This window comes from Hyla sarda, chromosome 8, assembly GCF_029499605.1.
Source record: "Hyla sarda isolate aHylSar1 chromosome 8, aHylSar1.hap1, whole genome shotgun sequence".
In the NCBI taxonomy this organism is placed as follows: Eukaryota; Metazoa; Chordata; class Amphibia; order Anura; family Hylidae; genus Hyla; species Hyla sarda.
In genome coordinates this window covers 54,663,119-54,686,317 of record NC_079196.1, presented here as the reverse complement: position 1 = coordinate 54,686,317, position 23,199 = coordinate 54,663,119, and the positions used below count along the sequence as shown (strand labels likewise).

Sequence of the window (23,199 nt, the reverse complement as noted above, 5' to 3'; positions counted from 1 at the left end):
CTCAGGTTGGCTCATTGAAATCTGAGATATGGTAGGAGGTGATTTTGAAATTCTCCCACCATAGCAGGCTGCCTGATTCAAAAAACGAATACACCCTTACTGTGGAAAGGATCTGTTCACACCAGCATCACAATTGTGATGAATTTTTCCAAAGGATCTTACAATGGGTCCATCACATTTCCTTTTGTTTAACTGGATAGAACTGCCGCGCATTCTACTCTATTCTGGCCTTCAATAAGCAACAGAAACCTAACAGAAAGAAACCAATGGACATGTCAAGAACTATTGTACAACCAGATAATGGAAGTGCAGACCACCATAAACTCAATTGCAACTTCAGCAGTGGAAAGAATCGGGCCTAAAGTTCAGACCAGAAAATACCTGCTGGACCATAGGGGATATAAGCGAAGAAAATATATCACTTCATTTTGAAGATGTGTGCTCAAAAAGTAGTTGTTTTTTTTTATCCTTACTGTAAAATCTCTCTCTTGGAGGATTCATTGGCGGACATAGGAACTGTGGGTATATCTTGCTGCCACTAGGAGGCTGACACTAGGCATTAACAAAAAAGAAGTGGTCCCCTACTGTTAGATATACCCCATCCACTGACTCTGAGCTAACCAGTTTAGTCCCAAGAGCAGTAGGAGGAAACCGTCAAATGACTACAGAGAGTCCGAAGAAGACCCAGACAAAAAAATAAATAAAAATCAACCGAACAAACCCACAGACAGGAAATGAAATCGACTCTCAGGGCAACAAACTAATAAGCAAACGGGTGGGTGCTGTGTCCCCCAATGAATCCACCAAGAAGGAGATTTTACAGTAAGTATAAAAAAAAAAAAATCAATCAACTTTTCTCGTTCGGCTCCATTGGGGGACACAGGAACCGTGGGACGTACCAAAGCAGCCCCCGGGGTGGGAAAGCAGAACCCAGCCAGAGAGAATCAGGCGGAAGACAACGACACCGCCGCCTTCAACACTTTAAACCCAAAACCGGCATCAGCAGGTGTGGAAATGTGTACCTGATAGAACTTGGTGAACGTGTGCACAGACGACCAAACACGTTTCCAGACCTGAGTGCGGAAAGGAAAGCAGGTTTGGCAGGGAAAAGAGTACAGGAGACAGATCGGGCCTCGCACCACCGAAAGTAGGCATGCCAGGTCCTATGCTAAATCCTGGCAGAGGATGGTTTACGTGCCCAAAGCATGGTGCGAATGACCATGAAGGGAACCTGGCGTTCCGCCCAGACAAGAGTTGTGACACCTCCGCTATTGCCGCGAGGCTGCGAGTGCCGTGGCTTTGTCCGTTTGGACCCAAACCGGATGGCCCCGGAGTAACAACTTCCAGGGGAGGAGACAAAGAAAGATGGCCCGAAGATGCAGGATGTAGCTGGGGAGATGGGCTTCTTGGGGGGACCAACAGCCCTCAACCGTTCGGTCCTGAAAACTCCCCCCAGCCGAGGAGACTCGCTTCGGTCGTTAAGACCTGCCAACGTAGCGGGAGAAACAAGCGTCCTTTCCAGAGGATTGGAGAGCGGAGCCACCAAAAGGAGTGACTGATGAGTCATGGGGACAGACTGATCCAGCAGTGGAGTGACCAAGGAGACTTGTCCCACAGGGACAGAATGGCCCACTAAAGAGGGCGGCACCGAAACTGAGCAAAAAGGAACGGCTTCCATGGCCACCACCATACTGCCCAATACTTCCATAAACGAACGGATGGCCCCCGGTTTCAGGCGGCGCAATTGGCCGCTTGTCCGGTGGAAGCAGAACCCGAGTCTTCTTGGTGTGGGAGCGAAGCCCAAGGAAGAGACTGGGAGGGAGAGGGGATGGATTTCTCCCAGTTGATAACCCACCCGAAACTGGTCAGGGTCTGAAGAGTGATGTGGAGACTCCTGATTTTATTCAAGTTTGCTCAACAGGTCATCCAGATAAGGGAGCACCGACACCCCTCAAGAGGAGGATAGCAATCACCACCGCCAGGATTTTCCACCAAGACCCTGCCAGAAAAATGGGGATGTGGAGGTAGGCATCCCAGATGTCTACTGAAGACAGAAATTCGCCCTGGTCCATGGACGCAACAACAGAACTGAGAGATCCCATTTGGAAGTGCCGCAGGCGCAAGTGCCGATTGAGGAGCTTCACATCGAGAGGCGAACGGGCCATTCCCCCTTTTTTTGGGAACGACAAACAAATTTGAATAGAACCCCCCCCCCCCCCCCCCCCTGGGCGGAGCGCAGACTGAAAAGCCGCAGCCAGGGCCAGAAAGCGAGGAGGACAGGAACAGAAAAAACAATTTTGGGGAAAAGAACCAAACTCGATTTGGCAGCCGTTGGAAATGACCTCCCAAACCCAGGAATCCTGGACCTGCGCCAACCAAATGTCCCAAAAGAGGGACAGGCGACCACCCACCCGAGAGGAAGGCTCGGGGCTTTGCGAGTACCTGGCTTCAGGCTTTGCGAGTACCTGGCTTGGCGGGGAAGCGTCCAGTACGGCCGTCCTGCTTCCAGGAGGGGCGCACTTTGAAGGTAGGAGCCTTCCGAGACTGCAAAGCCGCTGGTTTGTCTTTGCGGCCTAAGGCAAAGAGCCAAAAATGCCAAAACGAAGAGGACTTGCGTCGAGAATCGGTGCGACGCACCTTATTCTGAGGGAGCAGAGAGCTCTTACCGCCTTAGAAATAATTTAATATACTCTTTTTCCAAAAAGACAGCCAACAGCAAAAGGCATCTCTGTGAGGAATTTCTGGGAGGCCACATCGGCATTCTAGGCCTTCAGCCACATAAAGCCGCGGTTAGCAACCAAATTGCCCGAAGCAAAGGCCACACAGTGTGCGGATTCTAGAGATGCCGAGCTCAGATAATCACCCATGTTGGAGATCTGGAGAACCAGGTCACCCAGAACATCTGGAGGAGCCCCGTATAAAATGCCTTGGCAAAGTTGGGAAGGAAGGCCGACAACGCCTTGGACACCCAGGTTGCAGCAAAGGTTCTCAATCAGTTTGTCCAAGGGATCCTTGAAAGAAGCCGCATCAGCTAGAGGAAGAGTGGTGGACTTGGATAGGCGAGAGACCGGAGGGTCCACTGTAGGCGGGGCGGTCCATTTGGAGACCAAGTCCTGGGCAAATGAAAACATAGCCCACAGCTGTTTCGATCCCTGAAAGAGTTTTTTCAGGAAGCTTCAAAGCTGCATCCAGCAGGTCATCAAACTCTGCACGAGTACTGAAGACCTTGGGAGTGCGCCGAGTGCAGGGGAAGGAAACTTCAGGAGTAGGGTCCAAAGTTCCAGGGTCCTGGAGGTGAATGGTGTCCCAGATGGCTGACACCAGACTGTCCACCATGTCCGACATGGATGACAGCTCATCGGCCTCCGAGTGCGGGTCCAAGTCAGAGTCCACCAGTTCCCCAGGAGACTGGGAACAAGCAGTGGAGGCTCTAGATTCAGGCGTAATAGACCTGGAATGGCGAGCCGGGGATCGGGAGCGGCCTCCAGGAGAGCAACCGCGAGAGCACCACCTGGAAGATGGGGAGAGGGAGCGAAAGCGGCAGGAAGACGTCCTCTCTTGAGAGGAGTCAGAGTATATTACGAGAGAGAGACATACAGAGACAGACAGACAAACAGAGACAGACAGACAGACAGAGAGACAGACAGAGAGAGAGAGACAGACAGAGAGACAGACAGAGACAGACAGACAGACAGAGACAGACAGACAGACACCAAACCGGGGGAGGGTCAGGGACCGCACGAGGGATTGGGCCGTGAAGCGGAGCAGGCAGAAAAGGTGGACTTAGCCAAACCACCTGGCATTTTACAGGAATAGTATGTGACTAAGGCGGCGCCTGTCTGAGGGGGGGGGGGGGTTCGGGTCTGGGGTCGGACATGGAAAAGAACCCAATAGATAAGTCAGTCAAACCCAGAGAAAAAAAAGGAACGAGCTCACCCAGGTTCCTGTGTCCTGATGGAGGTCCTCTGCAGAGGTGGAGGCGCAGACAGTGGTAGTAGGGGTATAATTACCTCAAAAGGATCCGTATCACCAAAGTGGGGCGAGCAGGGGCAAGAGGGGGCCCAAACCCAAGGCACATCCCCAATGATGGTCAGTGGCGAGAAGGGGTTAACGTTGCATACTTTATGTACCGTGCCCCTTCCTCGCAAGTGGGGGATCAGGCAGTACCACACTCCTGTCGTTCCCCAACCTAAGGAAAATAAAAAAGGAGAGAAAATCTAAACTCTAGACAAACTAGAAAATAGTAAAAAAAGAAGAAGACCAGGTCTGGAGAACTGTGTCTGCCTCCTACTGACACTAAGCTACAACCAAATAGCTTAAAGTCAGTCGGCGGGGTATAGCCTGCCAGGAGGGGCAGACTTCTTTTTTGTTAATGCCTAGTGTCAGCAAGATATACCCATGGTTTCTGTGTCCCCCAATGGAGCTGAACGAGAAATTTCAGATATCAAGTAAAGATTTTTTTTTACATTTCTACAGCTTAGACACCTTTTAAACTCTCTACACTGGCAAGAAGTTAAAACTTTCACTCAATATGAACCTTTTTTTCAAGACCGGAGTAAGTTGAGGAAGGGAATTTCTGTGGCCTATAAGTATCTAATAGCGTTGGATGTGCAAGAAAAATACTCCTTTCAAGAGTGTTGGGAAAGAGATTTAGGACTTGTATTTAGTGTAAAACAATGGAAAATTTGTCTTTGAGATACCAACTAGAGTTTCCTATTGTGCGAGTCATTTGGAGATGTCGAGGAGCCCATGTCGCATGAATCTAATCTCTCCTCAATTGCCAACTTATTGTTGGAGGTGTGGATCAGAAGAGGGAACAATGTATCATATCTGGTGGGAATGCCGCATCATTTTGGAAGGGAATTTATGAGGTGCTGAAACATATAATGGGTTGTTCATTGTCCTGGGGTCCGGAGGTTGCATTATCATCATCATTGAATTTAGAGGCTTTGCTGACCCCAGTACTTATAATTAGGTCTCATATTCTCTTTGTAAAGCGGTTAGCTATAGCTATAAGGTGGAAGACCTCCCAAATCCCGACCAGTAAAGAATTATTAGCTACAGTAAATCATAATTATGAAATAGAATACATAATTGCAAGTAGACAAACTTCATCACTGTCTGTATTTAAGCAGAATAGGCATCTGTGGCCCAAGTTCAGGGGAGTCAGTTAAAGGGTTACTCCACTGCCCCAGTCACCGGAACATTTACCTTATATACTTGAGTATAAGCCGAGTTTTTCAGCACGATTTTTCGTGCTGAAAACACCCCCCTTGGCTTATACTCGAGTGAACTCTCCGCCCTCAGTGGTCTTCACCCTGCGGACCTCCAGATGTTTCAAAACTACAACTCCCAGAAAGCCCGGGCAGCCATCGGCTGTCCGGGCTTGCTGGGAGTTGTAGTTTTGAAACCTCTGGAGGTCCACAGGTTGAAGACCACTGCAGCCTTCGACATCATCCAGCCCCCCTCACCCCCTTTAGTTTTGTACTCACCTCCGCTCGGCGGGACGTTAGGGTGCGCTGGTCCGGTGCTGCAGGACTGTCCGGTGGGGAGGTCGTCCGGTGGGATAGTAGTTCCGGGCTGCCATCTTCATCCCTCTGCGTCGTCGTCAAGGCCTCTTCTCCGCGCTTCGGGCCCGGCCCCAGAATAGTCACGTTGCCTTGATGATGACGCAGAGGGACGTTCATTACCAACATCCCTCTGCGTCGTCGTCAAGGCAACGCCTCTATTCCGGGCCAGAAGCGCGGAGAAGAGGCCTCCCCGGTGAAGATGGCAGCCCGGAACCACTATCCCACTGGACGACCTCCCCACCGGACAGTCCTGCAGCACCGGACCAGCGCACCCTAACGTCCCGCTGAGCGGAGGTGAGTACAGAACTAAAGGGGGTGAGAGGGGGGGGGGCTGGATGTTTGCATCATAAAATTGATGAGTTTTTACTTTTGGAAGACACCAGAGAGCTTCAAAGTTCAGCAGCAATTTTCAAATTTTTCACAAAATTTTCAAACTCACTATTTTTCATGGACTAGTTCAGGTTTGAAGTGGATTTGAAGGGTCTTCATATTAGAAATACCCCATAAATGACCCCATTATAAAAACTACACCCCCCAAAGTATTCAAAATGACATTCAGTAAGTGTTTTAACCCATTAGGTGTTTCACAGGAATAGCAGCAAAGTGAAGGAGAAAATTCAAAATCTTCATTTTTTACACTCGCATGTTCTTGTAGACCCAATTTATGAATTTTTGCAAGGGGTAAAAGGAGAAATTTTTTACTGGTATTTGTAGCCCAATTTCTCTCGAGTAAGGACATACCTCATATGTCTATGTAAATTGTTCGGCGGGTGCAGTAGAGGGCTCAGAAGGGAAGGAGCGACAAGGGGATTTTGGAGAGAACATTTTTTCTGAAATGGTTTTTGGGGGAATGTCACCTTTAGGAAGCCCCTAGGGTGCTAAAACAGCACACACAAAAAAAAAAAAAAAAAAAAAAAACACATGGCATACCATTTTGGAAACTAGACCCCTCGGGGAACGTAACAAGGAATTAAGTGAGCCTTAATACTAGAGATGAGCGAACTTACAGTAAATTCGATTCGTCACGAACTTTTCGGCTCGGCAGTTGATGACTTATCCTGCATAAATTAGTTCAGCTTTCAGGAGTTCCGGTGGGCTGGAAAAGATGGATACAGTCCTAGGAAAGAGTCTCCTAGGACTGTACCAACCTTTTCCAGCCCATGGGAGCACCTGAAAGCTGAACTCATTTATGCAGGATAAGTCATCAACTGCCGAAACGAGAAGTTAGTGACCAATCAAATTTACTGTAAGTTCGCTCATCTCTACTTACTACCCCACAGGTGCTTCATGACTTTTACAAATGTAAAAAAAAATTAAAAATTTTTTTTTTTTTTTACATAAAATGCTTGTTTTCCCAAGAATTTTACATTTTTAAAAAAGGGTAATAGCAGAAAATACACTCCAAAATTTGAAGCCCAATTTCTCCCGATTCAGAAAACACCCCATATGGGGGTGAAAAGTGCTCTGCTGGCGCACTACAGGTCTCAGAAGAGAAGGAGTCACATTTGGCTTTTTGGAAGCAAATTTTGCTCTGGGGGCATGCCGCATTTATGGTGCCAGGACAGCAAAAAAAAAAAAAAAAACACATGGCATTATTTTTGGAAACTAGACCCCTTGGGGAACGTAACAAGGGGTAAAGTGAACCTTAATACCCCACAGGGATTTCACGACTTTTGCATATGTAAAAAAATATATATAATTTTCCCCACAAATTTCACATTTTTGCAAGGGTTAATAGTAGAAAAGACCCCCCAAAACCCCATCTCTTCTGAGTATGGAGGTACCCCATAAGTGGATGTCAAATGCACTACGGGCAAACTACAATGCTCAGAAGAGAAGGAGTCACATTTGCAAACTTTGCTGAAATGGGGGGGGGGGGGGGGGGCGACATATCGCATTTAGGAAGCCCCTATGGTGCCAGGACAGCAAAATACCCCCCACATGGCATACCATTTTGGAAACTAGACCCCCTTACAACTTTTGCATATGTAAAAAAAAATTATTTTTTTTCACTAAAATGTGTGTTTCCCCCAAAATTTTTAATTTTTACAAGGGTTAATAGCAGAAAAGACCCCACAAAATTTGTAAATACATTTCTTTGGAGTAAGAATTCAGGTAGAAAAACAGACATGGTGCACATCTACAATCTTGTATAATGATCTGATTGCTTCTCAGCAGAATATCAAAAACTAACAGGTTGTCAGTATACATTTTTGATCAAAAAGTACAAGCCCACTCGCCACGTCAAGGCCACCTATTTAGAGTGGGTCCCTAACGTCCCTAGCATAAAATGGTGCAGCACCGGGCGGCGACCACCACCGCCGCGACACCAATGCCCACAGGGGGGGGGGGGGGGAACGACCCACCGGCAGAGCGGCCCCAATGCCACTCAAACCAGTCTATGGGCCGCACTAAACCTGTTAGTTTTTGATATTATGCTGAGAAGCAATCAGATCATTATACAAGATTGTAGATGTGCGACCATGTCTGTTTTCTACCCGAATTCACACTGTGATTTCTATCCCCTCCTTTTTTTGTTTGTTTGAACATGTGTCTGCACTCTTCCCCACCCCCTCAGCCCAAACCTATATAAGTAGTAGTTAGCTGCATATGGGCCATTCTTTCCTAGCAGCCTCCCAGTCTGACTGGGAGAGCATGGTAAGTGAGCCATTACATCTTGTTCGCACTGGTGTGGTGCTGTGCGGTGTCCGTTGCTGCCGTGGCGCCGTGTCTGCGGGGGGGTGCGGCCCATAGACTGGTTTGAGTGGCATTGGGGCCGCTCTGGCGGTGGGTCGTTCCCCCCTGTGGGCATTGGTGTCGCGGCGGTGGTGGTCGCCGCCCGCTTCTGCGCCATTTTATGCTAGGGACGTTAGGGACCCACTCTGGATAGGTGGCCTTGACGTGGCGAGTGGGCTTGTACTTTTTGATCAAAAATGTATACTAACAACCTGTTAGTTTTTGATATTATGCTGAGAAGCAATCAGATCATTATACAAGATTGTAGATGTGCACCATGTCTGTTTTTCTACCCGAATTCACACTGTCTTTCTTTGGAGTAAAGACATACCTTATTTTTTGATGATTTAGACTTGGCGGGTGCATAGCAGGTCTTGCTTGAGTGGGAGCGCAGTCAGGGACCTTGAGTTTGATATGGAGCCAGGATGTGGGACCCCCCCTCAAGGAGCGTTAATGGGGGGAGCACTGAGCCCTAAAATAGGGGAACACTATGGGGGACAATGGGTCGTAACTGGGGTAGACAGGTGGGGTACAGAGGCCCGTAATATGGGGTACAGTGGGCCGGAAAATTATAAAACAGGATATGTTCCCAGAATGATGACCCAGAGCATAGCCAAAACTAAAAAATATGCCCACCCCAAACCCTATGCTCTGAGTCATCATTCTGGGAATGTGATGTGTGTGGCCGTCCCTAACCTGTTGCCTCAAATGCGCACCCGCTCAGGTGGAGAGAGAGCGCTGCACATTTGAGGCAACATAAAAAAGTCCCCGATTATAGTGACCCAGTGACCTATGACCCATTTTTGACAAAACACCCCCAGAGGTTTTATCAGGTTATTGTTTTTTAAGGTTTTTTGGGGAAATTTAGTGATTTATGGGGGTTACATTTTGGAATGTACTCTGGACTTGGTACATTGGTCAAAATATGGAAAATTCAAATAAAAAGGGAAAATTTAGGGCTAAATGGAAGTGTGATACTCCCTGAAGCAGCCTATGCAGAGGCCCAGATTATCTGGGCAAGTGTCGCATTGATATGTGATGTCCTTCCGAATCCCCTTCCTGTAACACATGCATCTTTTCTGGGATCGTCCCTTCTTTTTTTCCACTGTGGGGGATCACACCTGGAAAGTGCTGGCCTGGGACGATCCTGGCGCCTATAACTCCAGACCCTTGGGAAGTCCGGCCTGCTCTTTCCCGGTCAGCAAAGATCAGGAACCTTAGGACTTCTTCTTGGTACTGGAGGAATGTCCCTGTGTTGCCAGCGTACTGGGACAGTACAAAAGCATTGTACATGGCAACCTGTACCAAGTAGACCGCAACTATTTTGTACCATGCCCATGTTTTCCGCATGTGGTTATATGGCTTAAGGACTTGATCTGAGAGATCAACTCCCCCCATATACCGATTGTAGTCCAGAATACAATTGGCTTGAGGACCGGTCCCACGGTACCTCGCACAGGGACAGGGGTGCTGCCGTTCCCATGAATAGTGGTCAGCATAAGGACATCCCTCTTATCCTTATACTTCACCAACAACAGGTTATCATGGGTTAGGGCACGGGACTCACCCTTGGGGATAGGCATCTTAGCAAAATTTAGAGGGAGGCCACTCTGGTTCTTCCGCACGGTCCCACAAGCGGACGTGGATCTGGCGGAAAGGGATTTGAACAGAGGGATGCTGGTATAAAAGTTATTCACGTACACGTGGAAACCCTTATCCAGCAATGGGTGAACAAGGTCCCAAACGAGTTTCCCACTAACACCCAGAGTGGGGGGACATTCTGGGGGTTCAATACGGGAATCTCGTCCCTCATACACTCTAAACTTGCAAGTGTACCCAGAGGTACTCTCGCAAAGTTTGTAGAGTTTCACGCCATACCGCGCCCGCTTCGAGGGAATATACTGGCGGAAGATGAGTCTCCCCTTAAAACTGATGAGACTCATCTACCGAGAGGTCCCTGAGCGGTACGTAGGCCTCCAAAAATTTGGCCCCAAAGTGATCGATGACCGGCCTCACTTTGTAAAGCCGGTCATGGGCAGGATCACCTCGGGGCGGACATGCCGCATTATCTGCATAATGCAGGCATTTCCGAATGGCCTCGAACCGCCTCCGTGTCATCGCCATATTGTAAAGCGGGGTCTGATAGAGGACGTCCCCACTCCAGTAATGACGAGCACTTGTTTTTTGTCCAGGCCCATATGCAGCGTGAGGCCCCAAAATGTCCTAATTTCCGCTGCATCAATGGCGCGCCATTCATTGGGCTTGGCCAAAAGCGGGTTTATTAAAAGAAAAAAAAGCTGCGGCCAAAAAAAAAAAAAAAGAGGATGGTGCACGCAGCTCCCTGAACCCCTAATAGGACCCGGGGTCAGGGATCAGACCCTAATAGGACCCTTGGGGACCTATTAGGGGTCGGGGGGGACTTTTATTTTATTTTATTTTTACTTTTTTTACTTTATCAAAATCCTACCTGTCCCTGCAATCCGCTGTCCCTATTCTAAGGCTCCTGAGGGGGCTCCGGAGCTCTGAGGTGGGATCCACGGTCTTCTCCTCCCTGCTGCACCCGCTGACTGAACACAGAGAGCAGGTGCAGCAGCGGGAAGGGACCGTTAACCCCTCCTCTGCCGCACTGCTATTGGCTGGACGATCGCCGGCCAATATCACCGTTGCTGGGGCGGTGACAGTATTGTCACCGCTCCCCAGCAACGGCAGGTGATTGGCGGTGAATTGTACACCGCCGATCACCATTTATTACCGGGTCATCGGGTCACAAGTGACCCGAATTGCCAAAGATCGCTTGCGTGATTTTGCAAGCGATCTCCCGCGATCGGCGACATGCGGGGGTCCCGGGACCCCCCTATGCATTTGCACGGCATGCCTGCTGAACGATTACAGCAGACATGCCGTTTCGATCTCTGTCCGGCGCGCGGCAGAGACCGGAGAAACACCAGGACGTTCTGGAACGTCCTTGGTCCTTAAAGCCCAGGGTGCGGGGACGTTCCAGAACGTCCTTTGTCCTTAAGGGGTTAAGGGCATGTGGGACAGATTGAGACTGCCTTAGAGCAAGTGTTGGCCACAATTTCAAATTGAAGCTTAACATCACAGGTCACATTGACTATAGAGAAGTTCTTGCTGCCTCGCCGCACAGTAGGGATCCTCTTACCAGCTCTGCACCAGTTTGATAGAAGGCATCTTCAGGAGGTTGTCAGGAAGCAAATTAATTTCTTTCATTATATTTGCCAACCGTACGGGAAGTTCTTGCCGGAGAAATATAAAGGACGTCTTTTCACAGGCGTTCACTGATCCTGAAGAGAAAAATTTAATATTCATGATGTGAACCACAAATCAAACAAGACCGACGATACTTGGATGCAAACCACACTACAAGAATTCATCTTTTCCCAACTCTGAGCTATAGGAATGCATTCTGGTTGTTTTATGTAACATATAATAGGGGGTGTTATAAGGAAAACTACTGTTTCCTCTATGCACATGATAGAGGGGTGGTCTCATAAGTGGGACCCCCTACTCTATAGCCACAACAAAAACAGGACTCAATATAACCATATTCTGCATTACCACTATAAAGGGTTCAGTGCCTCATGTAATACTGTATGTGCAGATGATAAATCCCATATGTGGGCGTCCCCATACAGCCTCTAAAGGAGCCACATAAACAAAGCATGGAGCTAATGTGACCAATGAATTCGCCCTACACAGAGTCTCACCCCACAACACATACAGCCATGACTGCAACTTTTCCAACTTATCCCAGTGAACACATCTCGAAGACTACAACCACCATTTTGCCATGCTAAGGAAACGCAAAAACCTATGGATTTTTTAAGCTTAAAACACTTGCACCTACAGGTCTCAATGAATACATAGAGAAGGTAACCTAGTTATTCCTTACCATTTCACAGTATTCTTCTCAAGTCATTCACATTTATTTTATACTAGCTGAGTACTCGGCGTTGCCCGGTTTTTCCTTCCTAATCCTTGTTGGGGAGGAAAATAAAGGAGGAAGCTTTTGACTTCATATGGAGTCCTCATATATTGTTGTCATATCCCAACCCCATATCCCGTCCTCCTATCCCCTCCTCCTATCTCGACCTCCTATCCAGTCCTCCTATCCCGTCCTCCTACCTGACCTCCCATCCCGACCTCCCATCCCGACATATGTGTACCAAGCATTGAAATAGCTACAGCCGTACGGAAATTATATGGGAAAATACATTTCCCATTGATTTGCATGGAACTTTAAACAAAAGCCCCGACCCTCACAAATGGGGGTAGTTAAGGGTTAAATTAACTATCCTATATTTTTAGTGGACATATAAGTAACATGTGACCAAGTATTATCGAAATATCTCCAGCCGTTTGGAAGTTATCCAGTAACATATTTCCCATTGACTTGCATGGGACTTTAAACATAAGCCCTGCCCCAGGCAAATTGGGGTGAGTAAGGGTTAAATCACCTATCCTATGTTTGTTGTTGACATATAAGTAACATGTGTGCCAAGTTTCATGTTAATATCTTTAGCCGTTTGAAAGTTTTTGTGGAACATATACACATACATACGATTTTCCATCATATCTGATCAAATAATACTTTCCCTACCTACAGTGATATATGGTGGAGGTTCAATAATGTTTTGGGGTTGTTTTGCTGCCTCTAACACTGGGTGCCTTGAATGTGTGCAAGGCATCATAAAATCTGAGGATTACCAAGAGATCTTGGGTCTTCCAGCAGAACAATGACCCCAAACATATGTAAAAAAAAAAAAAAAAGCCCCCAGAAATGGATGGCAACAAAGTGCTGGAGAGTTCTGAAGTGGCAGCAATGAGTCCAGATCTAAATCCCATTGAACACCTGTGGAGAGACCTTAAAATTGTTGTTGGGAAAAGGCGCCTTCCAATAAGAGAGACCTGGAGCAGAAAGGAAGAGTGGTCCAACATTCCGGCTGAGAGGTGTAAGAAGCTTATTGATGGTTATAGGAAGCTGATTTCAGTTATATTTTCCAAAGGGTGTGCAACCAAATATTAAGGTAAAGGTGCCAATATTTTATCCAGCCCATTTTTGGAGTTTGGTGACATTATGTCCTATTTACTTTTTTTCCTCCATTTTTTGGTTTAGTTCCAATACACACAAAGGGAATAAACATGTGTATAGCAAAACATGTGTTACTGCAATCCTTTTCTGTGAGAAATACTTATTTTTCTAGAAAAATGTCAGGGGTGCCAACATTTACGGCCATGACTGTATATATATGTGTGTGTGCCGTTTGCTCATATATATATATAAAATTGCCCCACCAATATATGCAACACTATCCCCAAATTCTCCTGGTGCAATTTTTCTTTTTGTGTATTTAAAAGTCATTCCACTGTACTGTAACATGCAATTTAAAGAAGGGAAATTAGATTCCAGAAACGCTTTGCTGCTTATATGGAAACTTTTGTTGCTTTTACATGTTTTTGTATTACTGGGTCAATAAAACATTGATCCTGCCCAATGGCTGTCCGGGTCGGCTGGGAGTTGTAGTTTTGCAACAGCTGGAGGCACCCTGGTTGGGAAACACCACTCTATGAAGGAGTGTATGCCTGGCTTCTTCTTGCCCCTTTCCTTTACCTCTCACCTAACCACACCTTACTCTTTTTATTTGGATCATGTAAGAAAAGGAGCGTCTCATATCACACCTCCGGGATTACCTTCCGCTGCTGTATACACACTGAAATTTGAGAATATAATCTTTATACTTACTGGATTTACTAATCAATCTGAACACAGTTAATGAATAGAATCTATGTAAAAAGTTTTGTAACTTTGTATCAACTCTAGGTTATAAGCTTTATAAGAATCCAAAGTTTTAGTCACAATTATTATAGTTGTTACTAGAAATGGTTAACAAGCTGGATGGTAGAGACACCCCTCACCAGTTGGGCGCTGTTTGCATTACGTTTGGGTGACCACATACAGCACATTCCCAAACAGTGTTTCTCCAGCTGTTGCAAAATGACAAATCCCTTCGGCTAGGAGCAGTAGTTTTGCAATAGCTGGAGGCACACTGGTTGGGAAACACTGCTCTATTGTATGTCACTGCACAACCATACAGTAAAGTATGTCAGCAATAGCGGTAGACATAAAAGGCAATGTGTCATCATAAAATTACGTATTTATATTTTTAAATAATTCTGAAATCCTGCCATTTCCATTCTGGACACTAGGCTTAAAGGGGTATTCCGCCCCTAGACATTTTATCCCCTATCCAAAGGATAGGGTATAAGATGTTAGATCGCCACGGTCCCGCTGCTGGGGACCCCCGGGATCCCCGCTGCGGCACCGCGCTATCATTACTGCACAGAGAGAGTTCGCTCTGTGCGTAATGACGGGCGATACAGGGGATGGAGCCGCGTGACGTCATGGCGCCGCCCCTCGTGACATCACGGCCCGTCCCCTTAATGCAAGTCTATGGGAGGGGGCGTGACGACCGCCACGCCCCCTCCCATAGACTTGTATTGAAAGGGGCGGGCCGTGACATCACGAGGGGCGGAGCCGTGATGTAACTATGCTCCGGCCCCTGTACCGCCCATCATTACGTGCAGAGCGAACTCGCTCTGTGCTGTAATGATAGCGCGGTGCCGCAGCGGGGATCCCAGGGGTCCCCAGCAGCGGGACTGCGGTGATCTGACATCTTATCCCCTATCCTTTGGATAGGGGATAAAATGTCTAGGGGCGGAATACCCCTTTAAAACTAATCTGAGACTTTCTGTTCTGTACAGATCATTCCCAGCAGTGTCCTCTTTATCATCCCAGACAGGATTACACACAATAGCTGCTGCTCACAGATAAGCCTCCCCCTCCCTGTAGAAAGGCCTTGGAAAAGGTAACAGAGGACACCCAGTCTATGGTCTCTCTAAATGCTTATAAAAACAGCTCAGGCATAATGTAGAAAAATAATAACTTACAAGCAGAAAATAGAAAAAAAATTTTTTTTAGGATATACATTTCCTTCAAAGGCATAGGTTTGAAAATACTCCTGACTTTAAAGGGGTACTCAGGGGGAATTTTTTTTTTGGGGGGGTTTTTCATATTAACTGGTTTCAGAAAGTTAAACAGATCTGTAAATTATTCCTTTTAAAAATCTTAACCCTTCCAGTACTTATCGGCTGCTGTATACTACAGAGGAAGTTGAGTTGTTCTTTTCTATCTGACCACAGTGCTCTCTGCTAACACCTCTATCCATGTCAGGAGCTGTCCAGAGCAGGAGAAAATCCCCATAGCAAACCTCTCCTGCTCTGGACAGTTCCTGACATTGACAGAGGTGTCAGCAGAGAGCAGTGTGGTCAGACAGAAAATAATGATACAACTTCCTCTGTAGTATACAGCAGCTGATAAGTACTGGAAGGATTAGGATTTTTAAATAGAAGTAATTTACAAATCTGTTTAAAGGGTACCTTTCATCAAAAAACTTTTGATATACTATAGATGAATGTATGCAGAATAACTTTCCAATAGCATGTTATTAAATTTATGCTCCTTTTTATAAAATTTTCCACTTTGAAAAAATGACCACTATGGAGGGGTCTCCTTACCAGTCCTGGCATCAAGACTTTTTTTTATTTTTTTATTATAGATTTCAGACTCATGCTGGAGTCCTAAATCTCAGACTGCAGCCAGGACACAGGGAGGGAGCAGTGCTGAGCTTGTCTGTGTCCCGGCTGCAGTCTGAGATTTAGGACTTCAGCATGAGTCTGAAATCTATAAAAAAAAAAATAAAAAAAAAGACTTGCGGCCAGGACTGGTAGGGAGACCCCTAGTGGTCATTTTTTCAAAGTGGAAAATTAAATAGAAAGAAGCATATTTGTTAATAACATGGAGTTGGAAAGTTATTCTGCATACATTGATCTATAATATATCAAAAGTTTTTTAATGAAAGGTACCCTTTAACTTTCTGCCACCAGTTGCTTTGAAAATCTTTTTTCCCCACCTGAGTAACTCTTTAATGTATATAAGAAATTTAGTTTCTGCATAGCCTGAGCCAACATTTACATCATCATAGTACAATGTCAAATGGCACCTTAGATTTAGAATGCAGAACACCAGAAACTTTTTTACAGCAGAAAAACATAGAGCTGAAGCCTAAAACCTACAAAAAAAAACTGCACCACACCTTCTCATGGGTTATGTCTTTTATTGCAGTTCAGCTCCACTGAAGTGATTAGGACTGAGCTGCAATACCAGGTAACACAGTAGTTGTGCGGTTTTAAGAAGCAAGCAGCCATGTGTTTTTTTTTTTAAGTGTTAGTGTCATTTATATAAACGTTCGACATGTCCACCAGACATGTCAAAAGTTTAGATCGTGTCGAGTCTCAAGATGCAATGCAATGGCGAGTTATAACCTGGTGAAGTGCGCAGCACAAGCCTCACTCCCCAGCTGTCAGTCAAATCTGACTCATTCACTATAGACTTTTATGGAGTGAGTCATATCCGGGAGTGACGAGTGCTGCCACGCGTTTCACTGGGTTATAACTCTCAATCACATCAGGTTTAAAGGGGTACTCCGGTGCTTAGACATCTTATCCCCTATCCAAAGGGTAGGGATAAGATGCCTGATCGCGGGAGTCCCGCAACTGGGGATGCCCGTGATCATGCACGCGGCACCCCGTTAGTAATCAGTCCCCGGAGCGTGTTCGATATCACGCCCCCTGCGGCCCTGCGGTCGAGCATAATCAGTCCCGGAGAGAACACGCTCCGAGGACTGATTACTAACGGGGTGCCACGTGCATGATCACGGGCGTCCCCAGTTGCGGGACTCCCGCGATCAGGCATCTTATCCCTATCCTTTGGATAGGGGATAAGATGTCTAAGCACTGGAATACCCCTTTAAAAAGGGGTTATCCAGGAAAAAAAGGTTTATTTATAAAATCAACTGGCTCCAGAAATTAAACAGATTTGTAAATTACTTCTATTAAAAAAAATCTTAATCCTTTCAGTACATATGAGCTGCTGAAGTTGAGTTGTTCTTTTCTGTCTAAGTGCTCTCTGATGACACATGTCTCGGGAACTGTCCAGAGTAGAATCAAATCCCCATAGCAAACCTCTTCTACTCTGTGCAGTTCCCGAGACAAGCAGAGATGTCAGCAGAGAGCACTGTTGCCAGACAGAAAAGAACAACTCAACTTCAGTAGCTGATAATTATTGGAAGGATTAAGATGTTTTAATAGAAGTAATTTACAGATCTGTTTACCTTTCTGGAGCCAGTTGATCTAAAAACAGTTTTTTTCCTGGAATTCCCCTGGTCTGAGACCCAGAGAGATCTAAACTTTTGACATGCTTGGAAGATAAGTCAAAAGTTTATAAAAATGACACAAATGCTTTAATCCTGGACAACTGGAGCAAAATAAGTAAACCAACGTATAATGATGCTGCATGAAACATTGCCTTTTCAGCGCACCCTTAAAGTCTGCATAATCTTCCCTAGTTGTGGATAACTTGGATCAATAAGGCTGCAAAAAGGTGAGTATTTGTAGAGTTAAAGGGGTACTCCAGTGGAAAACATTTTTTTTAATTTATTTATTTTTTAAATGAACTGGTGTCAGAAAGTTAAACAGATTTGTAAATGACTTCTGTTAAAAAAAAATCTTAACCCTTCTAGTACTTAGCTGCTGTATACTACAGAGGAAATTCTTTTCTGTTCGAATTTCTTTTTCTGTCTGACCACAGCGCTCTCTGTTGACACCTCTGTCCATGTCAGGAACTGTCCAGAGCAGGATATGTTTGCTATGGGAATTTTCTCCTGCTCTGGACAGCTCCTGTGGACAGGCAGAAAAGAAATCCAAAAAGAAAAGAATTTCCTCTGTAGTATACAGCCACTAATAAGTACTGGAAGGATTAAGATTTTTTAATAGAAGTAATTTACAATTATGTTTAACTTTCTGGAGCCAGTTGACTTAAAAAAAAAATAAAATAAAAATGTAAAAACATTCCACCGGAGTACCCCTTTAACAATAAATATTTATTTACTCAACTTCTTGTGTCATTAGATTGTATCCTCTTCAGGGCAAAGAGAAATGTCAATATTCATATTAATAGCTTTCCCTCTGTCACGTCATACTAATATTTTAGGCTACCAAGTCCCAGCACCTATTAGATATGAAGTAGACACAGTTTGCTCCTTGCCCTTGGAGTGTAAGATCAAGGTAATGGCAGCTATTTATAAGCCCATGACCTAGTGCACATGTATATGCTGCTTTATTCTGAACAACACAGAAGCCATTCATCATCTCGCAGGAGACCTACACAACATTAGGGGATCAGATTGCAGCTTATTGTGTTACTTCTGCAATGATTCAGCACAACAATACAGGACCGACAGGGGAGAAAGGCCTGACAGACACCAGGACGAGGTTAAAGAGACACTCTGCCCCAAGAGCTGCTGGCGCGTATATTAGGGATGGACCGATTATCGGTTTGGCCGATATTATCGGCCGATATTCACGATTTTGGAAGTTTTTGGTATCGGTTCCCCTCTTCCTCAGGTCCAATCATTGGACCTGAGGAAGAGGGGAGCGTGTCCCCTCGCAACGCGTAGTCCCTGCTTTATCCAAAATAAAGTGCATCTTTTACCTAATTACGGCTCCTGACATAATTTCCTCAGCTGCCGCACGGGTGAGCGCCAGGATCGGATTCCTTTTTCACCGCTACCACTCAAAGGCTACCATCAGTAACACACTATCCCGGCAGGGACTCAAATCATGCAGTGCCAGAAGTATCCCACTGCTTAAGCCAGTACATGTCCAGGCCCGTCTGAAGTTTTCTAGAGAACATTTGGATGATCCAGAAGAGGATTGGGAGAATGTCATATGGTCAGATGAAACCAAAGTAAAACTTTTTGGTAAAAGCTCAACTCGTGTTTGGAGGAGAAAGAATGCTGAGTTGCATTCAAAGAACACCAAACCTACTGTGAAGTATGGGGGTGGAAACATCATGCTTTGGAGCTATTTCTCTGCTAAGGGACCAGGACGACTGATCCGTGTAAAGGAAAGAATGAATGGGGCCATGTATCGTGAGATTTTGAGTTAAAACCTTCTTCCATCAGCAAGGGCATTGAAGATGAAACATGGCTGGGTCTTTCAGCATGACAGTGATCCCAAACAAGCAGCCCGGGAAACGAAGGAGTGGCTTCATAAGAAGCATTTCAAGGTCCTGGAGAGGCCTAGCAAGTCTCCAGATCTCAACCCCATGGAAAACCTTTGGAGGGAGTTGCCCAGCGACAGCCCCAAAACATCACTGCTCTAGAGGAGATCTGCATGGAGGAATGGTCCAAAATACCAGCAACAGTGTGTGAAAACCTTGTGAAGACTCACAGAAAATGTTTGTTATATACCCTTTGTTGGCAATGACAGAGGTCAAAGTATTGAGATGAACTTTTGTTATTGACCAAATGCTTATTTTCCACCATAATTTGCAAATAAATTCTTTAAAAATCAGACAGGGTGATTTTATGGATTTTTTTTCTCATTCTGTCTCTCATAGTTGAGGTATACATATGATGAAAATTACAGGTGCCTCTCATCTTTTTAAGTGGGAGAACTTGCTCAATTAGTGGCTAAATACTTATTTGCCCCACTGTACCTGCTCTCATGAGAAGAATACATGTCATTTATATCCCCATTACTTTCTAAAGGAAAAATACTCTCTATATACTACTGACTGCACTGTATTTAATTCCTCTATTTAAAGGGGTTACTCCAGCCCTAAGACATCTTATCCCCTATCCAAAGGATAGGGGATAAGATGTCTGATCCCGGGGGTCCAACTGCTGGGGACCCCCGCAATGTTGCATGCAGCACTCACCTGCGGGAGCTGCATGCAACGCTGCAACCTCCAAGTCTGCCGGGTCACGACTACGGGGCCGGAGTATTGTAAGGTCACGACTCTGCCCCCGTGTTACATCATGCCCCGCCCCCGCAATGCAAGTCTATGGAAGGGGGCGTCCCCTCACATAGACTTGCATTGCGGGGGCGTGACGTCACGATACTCCGGCCCCGTAGTCGTGACTCGGAGGCTGCAGTGCTGCGTGCAGTTCCCTCAGGTAGGTGCTGCATGCAACTTATCCTCTATCCGGATGGCAGATCTAGTTGGGGGGGGGGGGGGGGGGGGAACAGTTCAGTGCTAATGTAACCCTTTCCTTGCTATGATGTTGCTGTGTTTTATTTCTGCTTGCATAGTACCTTGCAAAGTCAGTGCATCAGTAAGGATAGGGGATAGGTTTCAGATCGCAGGTGGTCCAACCGCAATTTGAAACTTATACCCTATTCTTAGGATAGGGGATAATTTTTTATGTCCCAGAGTACTCCTTTAATAAACAGACAACTCTCTAATACCCTTCCCCTGTGTGTTACTAGACCAGTGGATACCCATACTTACTACCATGGTAGTAAGTCTCAAAATGGTTTCCTCTCTCCAGGGAACCCGTATTCCTGTTCCATAGAAGCTGGGTACAGGGGCAGGTAAAGTATTCTAAAATTCTATATTCTGGCTAAAATGGGATGACTCGTTTGCTTGTCCCTTTCCAGACTTTTACCATACATCTGTATTACCTACTGTAGTATCCGAGATATGTGGAAACAAAAGCAGACAGGAGAGGCGCCGCCTAGTGCTGTTACTGGTTGTAGGAAAGGGTTAAATTACTGCTGGTTTCCTACCTACCTGGTGATGTTGGGCTCAGAGCTCAACATCTATCATGGCATAAAGTACATGTGCAGGGCTGCCTCCGGGTCCGGATCCACCTGTGAAGGGTGGCTAGAAGATGCTCGTATTCTTGCCGGTGGTGGCCGGGCAACGAGAAGAAAAAAAATGGAGGACTTGAAAAAGAGAGCGGAGCGCTCTCGAAACGCGTTGTCAATGCTAAATAAAAGCATCCTATTTGATCCACAATAACCCGTGGCGTGCGCCCCTTGAATTATCCGGGTTTTTTTTCTTCTCCTTGCCACCAGCGGCAAAAATACGAGCTACTGTAGTATCCGTAACGTTCCCCAACACGCAGCTCTGCAGCTTTTCCAAAACTACAACTCGTTGGCTGTCTGGGCAGGCTGGGAGTTGTAGTTTCACAGCTTGGGGAACACTGCCCCACTATAATAGTGTCTTCTGAGAACCTTGACAAGATTCAGAGGAATCCGAATGCAAGACTGCGGAAAAGTCTGAGGCTGTCAGCACTAGGGATCGACCGATTATCACGATTTTGGACGTTATCGGCAATTACCTTGCCGATAATGCCCCGCCCCCACCGCACTGCGCTGTACCCACCACCACTGCACCGAACCGCCCCGGTCAGAGACCACCGCCGCTGCCCCATTGCCTCCCCCATCCCCGGTTTTATAATTACCTGTTCCCGGGGTCGGCACTATTTCTGGCTCCTGCGGCATCCTGTGTTACGCTGTGCGCTGCGCAGCGCAATGACGAGTGACGGCCTCAACGCGACATCACCGTCAGTGCGCACAATGACAGCTCAGGAGGACGGCGCTGGAGCCAGAAGTAGCGCGGACCCGGACCCCGGGAACAGGTAATTATAAAAACGGGGATGGGGGAGGCAATGGGTCAGCAGCGGCAGTCTCTGGCCGGGGCGGTGCGGTAGGGGGTGAGGAGCGGTGCGGTGGTGGTGGGGGGCGGTCGCGGTGATAGGACTCAGGACCCCAGGACAGGCAGGGGGAGAGAAGCGGGTGGCGGCGGTCTCTGGCACTGCAAAAGCCGCTACAGTTCATTGATTTAAAGCGCCCGCTTTAAATCAATGATCTGCAGCAGTGTCGCCGGGGGGATAAATAGCCATTAACTTATACCGGAATATCGTATCGGTATTGGCCTTAAGAAAAACAATATCGGTCGATCCCTAGTCAGCACGCAATATCATAGTTTATCCCAGTGTTTCCAAACCAGGGTGTCTCCAGCTGTTGCAAAACTACAACTCCCAGCATGCCCGGACAGCCGTTGGCTGTCCGGGCATTCTGGGAGTTGTAGTTTTGCAACAGCTGGAGGCACCATGGTTGGGAAACACTGGTTTATCTGGTGCAGTCCATAGCAACCAGATTGTATTTAAAAAAAAAAATGAAAGCAGCACTCTAATATGTTGCTATGAGCAACTGCACCGCTCTAACCTACTATAACACTGCCCTCTATGGACAGGATGAAGGAATTGAAAGAGGTTGCAGAATTTGCCCCCTAGGAGAGAAGTTGTGCAATGAATGGATTGTTATGCAGGTTGGCAACAACTCACCAAAATCCAAGAACTGCTTCATGGAGAGGGGGGATGGGGAGAACTTGGAGTAGTAGTCCACCAGGGTGGGGGTGCTGCTGCTGGTCAGGGGGGCACTTCTCATCAGGGCCCGGAGGAGCCGCATTTTGTGACAGGTGTGATGTCGGGGGCCACCGCTAGAGGGCGCTGTTAAACCAAATGTCACCTCCTTTTATAGTGACATTAATGAAACCCGTCTTCTCCCGTACACTGCATACACCGGGGACTGTACTCTCCCTGCACCCACTGTGTCCTCTCCGGTTCAAGGATGCGGGTTGTCCACTCACACGCGTTTCTCCCGTTCCGACCAATCAGAAGCCTAGATGGCCAGCAGAAGGCGTGGCCTCCCGGATAAACAACCAGTTCCATCTTAGTCCTCTCAACCAGTCACAGCCATCAACATATACCACGTGATACGGCCGGCAGCCAATCAAAACCAAGCACCGCGCACCTCCTACTGGCCAATAGGACGGTGAGGAAGGGGGGGTCGCTGACCAATCAGCGAGGGCGTAATGTTTTTCTATGGCACGTCGTGCACTTGGGGAAAGGTTTAGAGCGACATCTGCTGTACGGGGGTGGGAATGGGATGTTGGATGTCCTTG

At 46.7% G+C, this 23,199-nt stretch overlaps 1 protein-coding gene across 1 annotated transcript in view; it reads right to left on the bottom strand.

The window, feature by feature from the left end:
* The window catches only part of PDK1 (pyruvate dehydrogenase kinase 1), a 50,908-nt gene extending 27,961 nt beyond the window's left edge, over nt 1-22,947 (bottom strand). Inside the window, exons 1-2 of the mRNA XM_056536276.1 lie at nt 22,580-22,947; nt 11,467-11,608 (exon numbers count right to left, since the gene is read on the bottom strand). Of these exons, the coding sequence (XP_056392251.1) occupies nt 11,467-11,608; nt 22,580-22,703 (266 nt within the window). The 5' untranslated portion in view covers nt 22,704-22,947. The remainder of the gene's footprint in view (nt 1-11,466; nt 11,609-22,579) is intronic.
* Nucleotides 22,948-23,199: the final 252 nt, after the last annotated feature.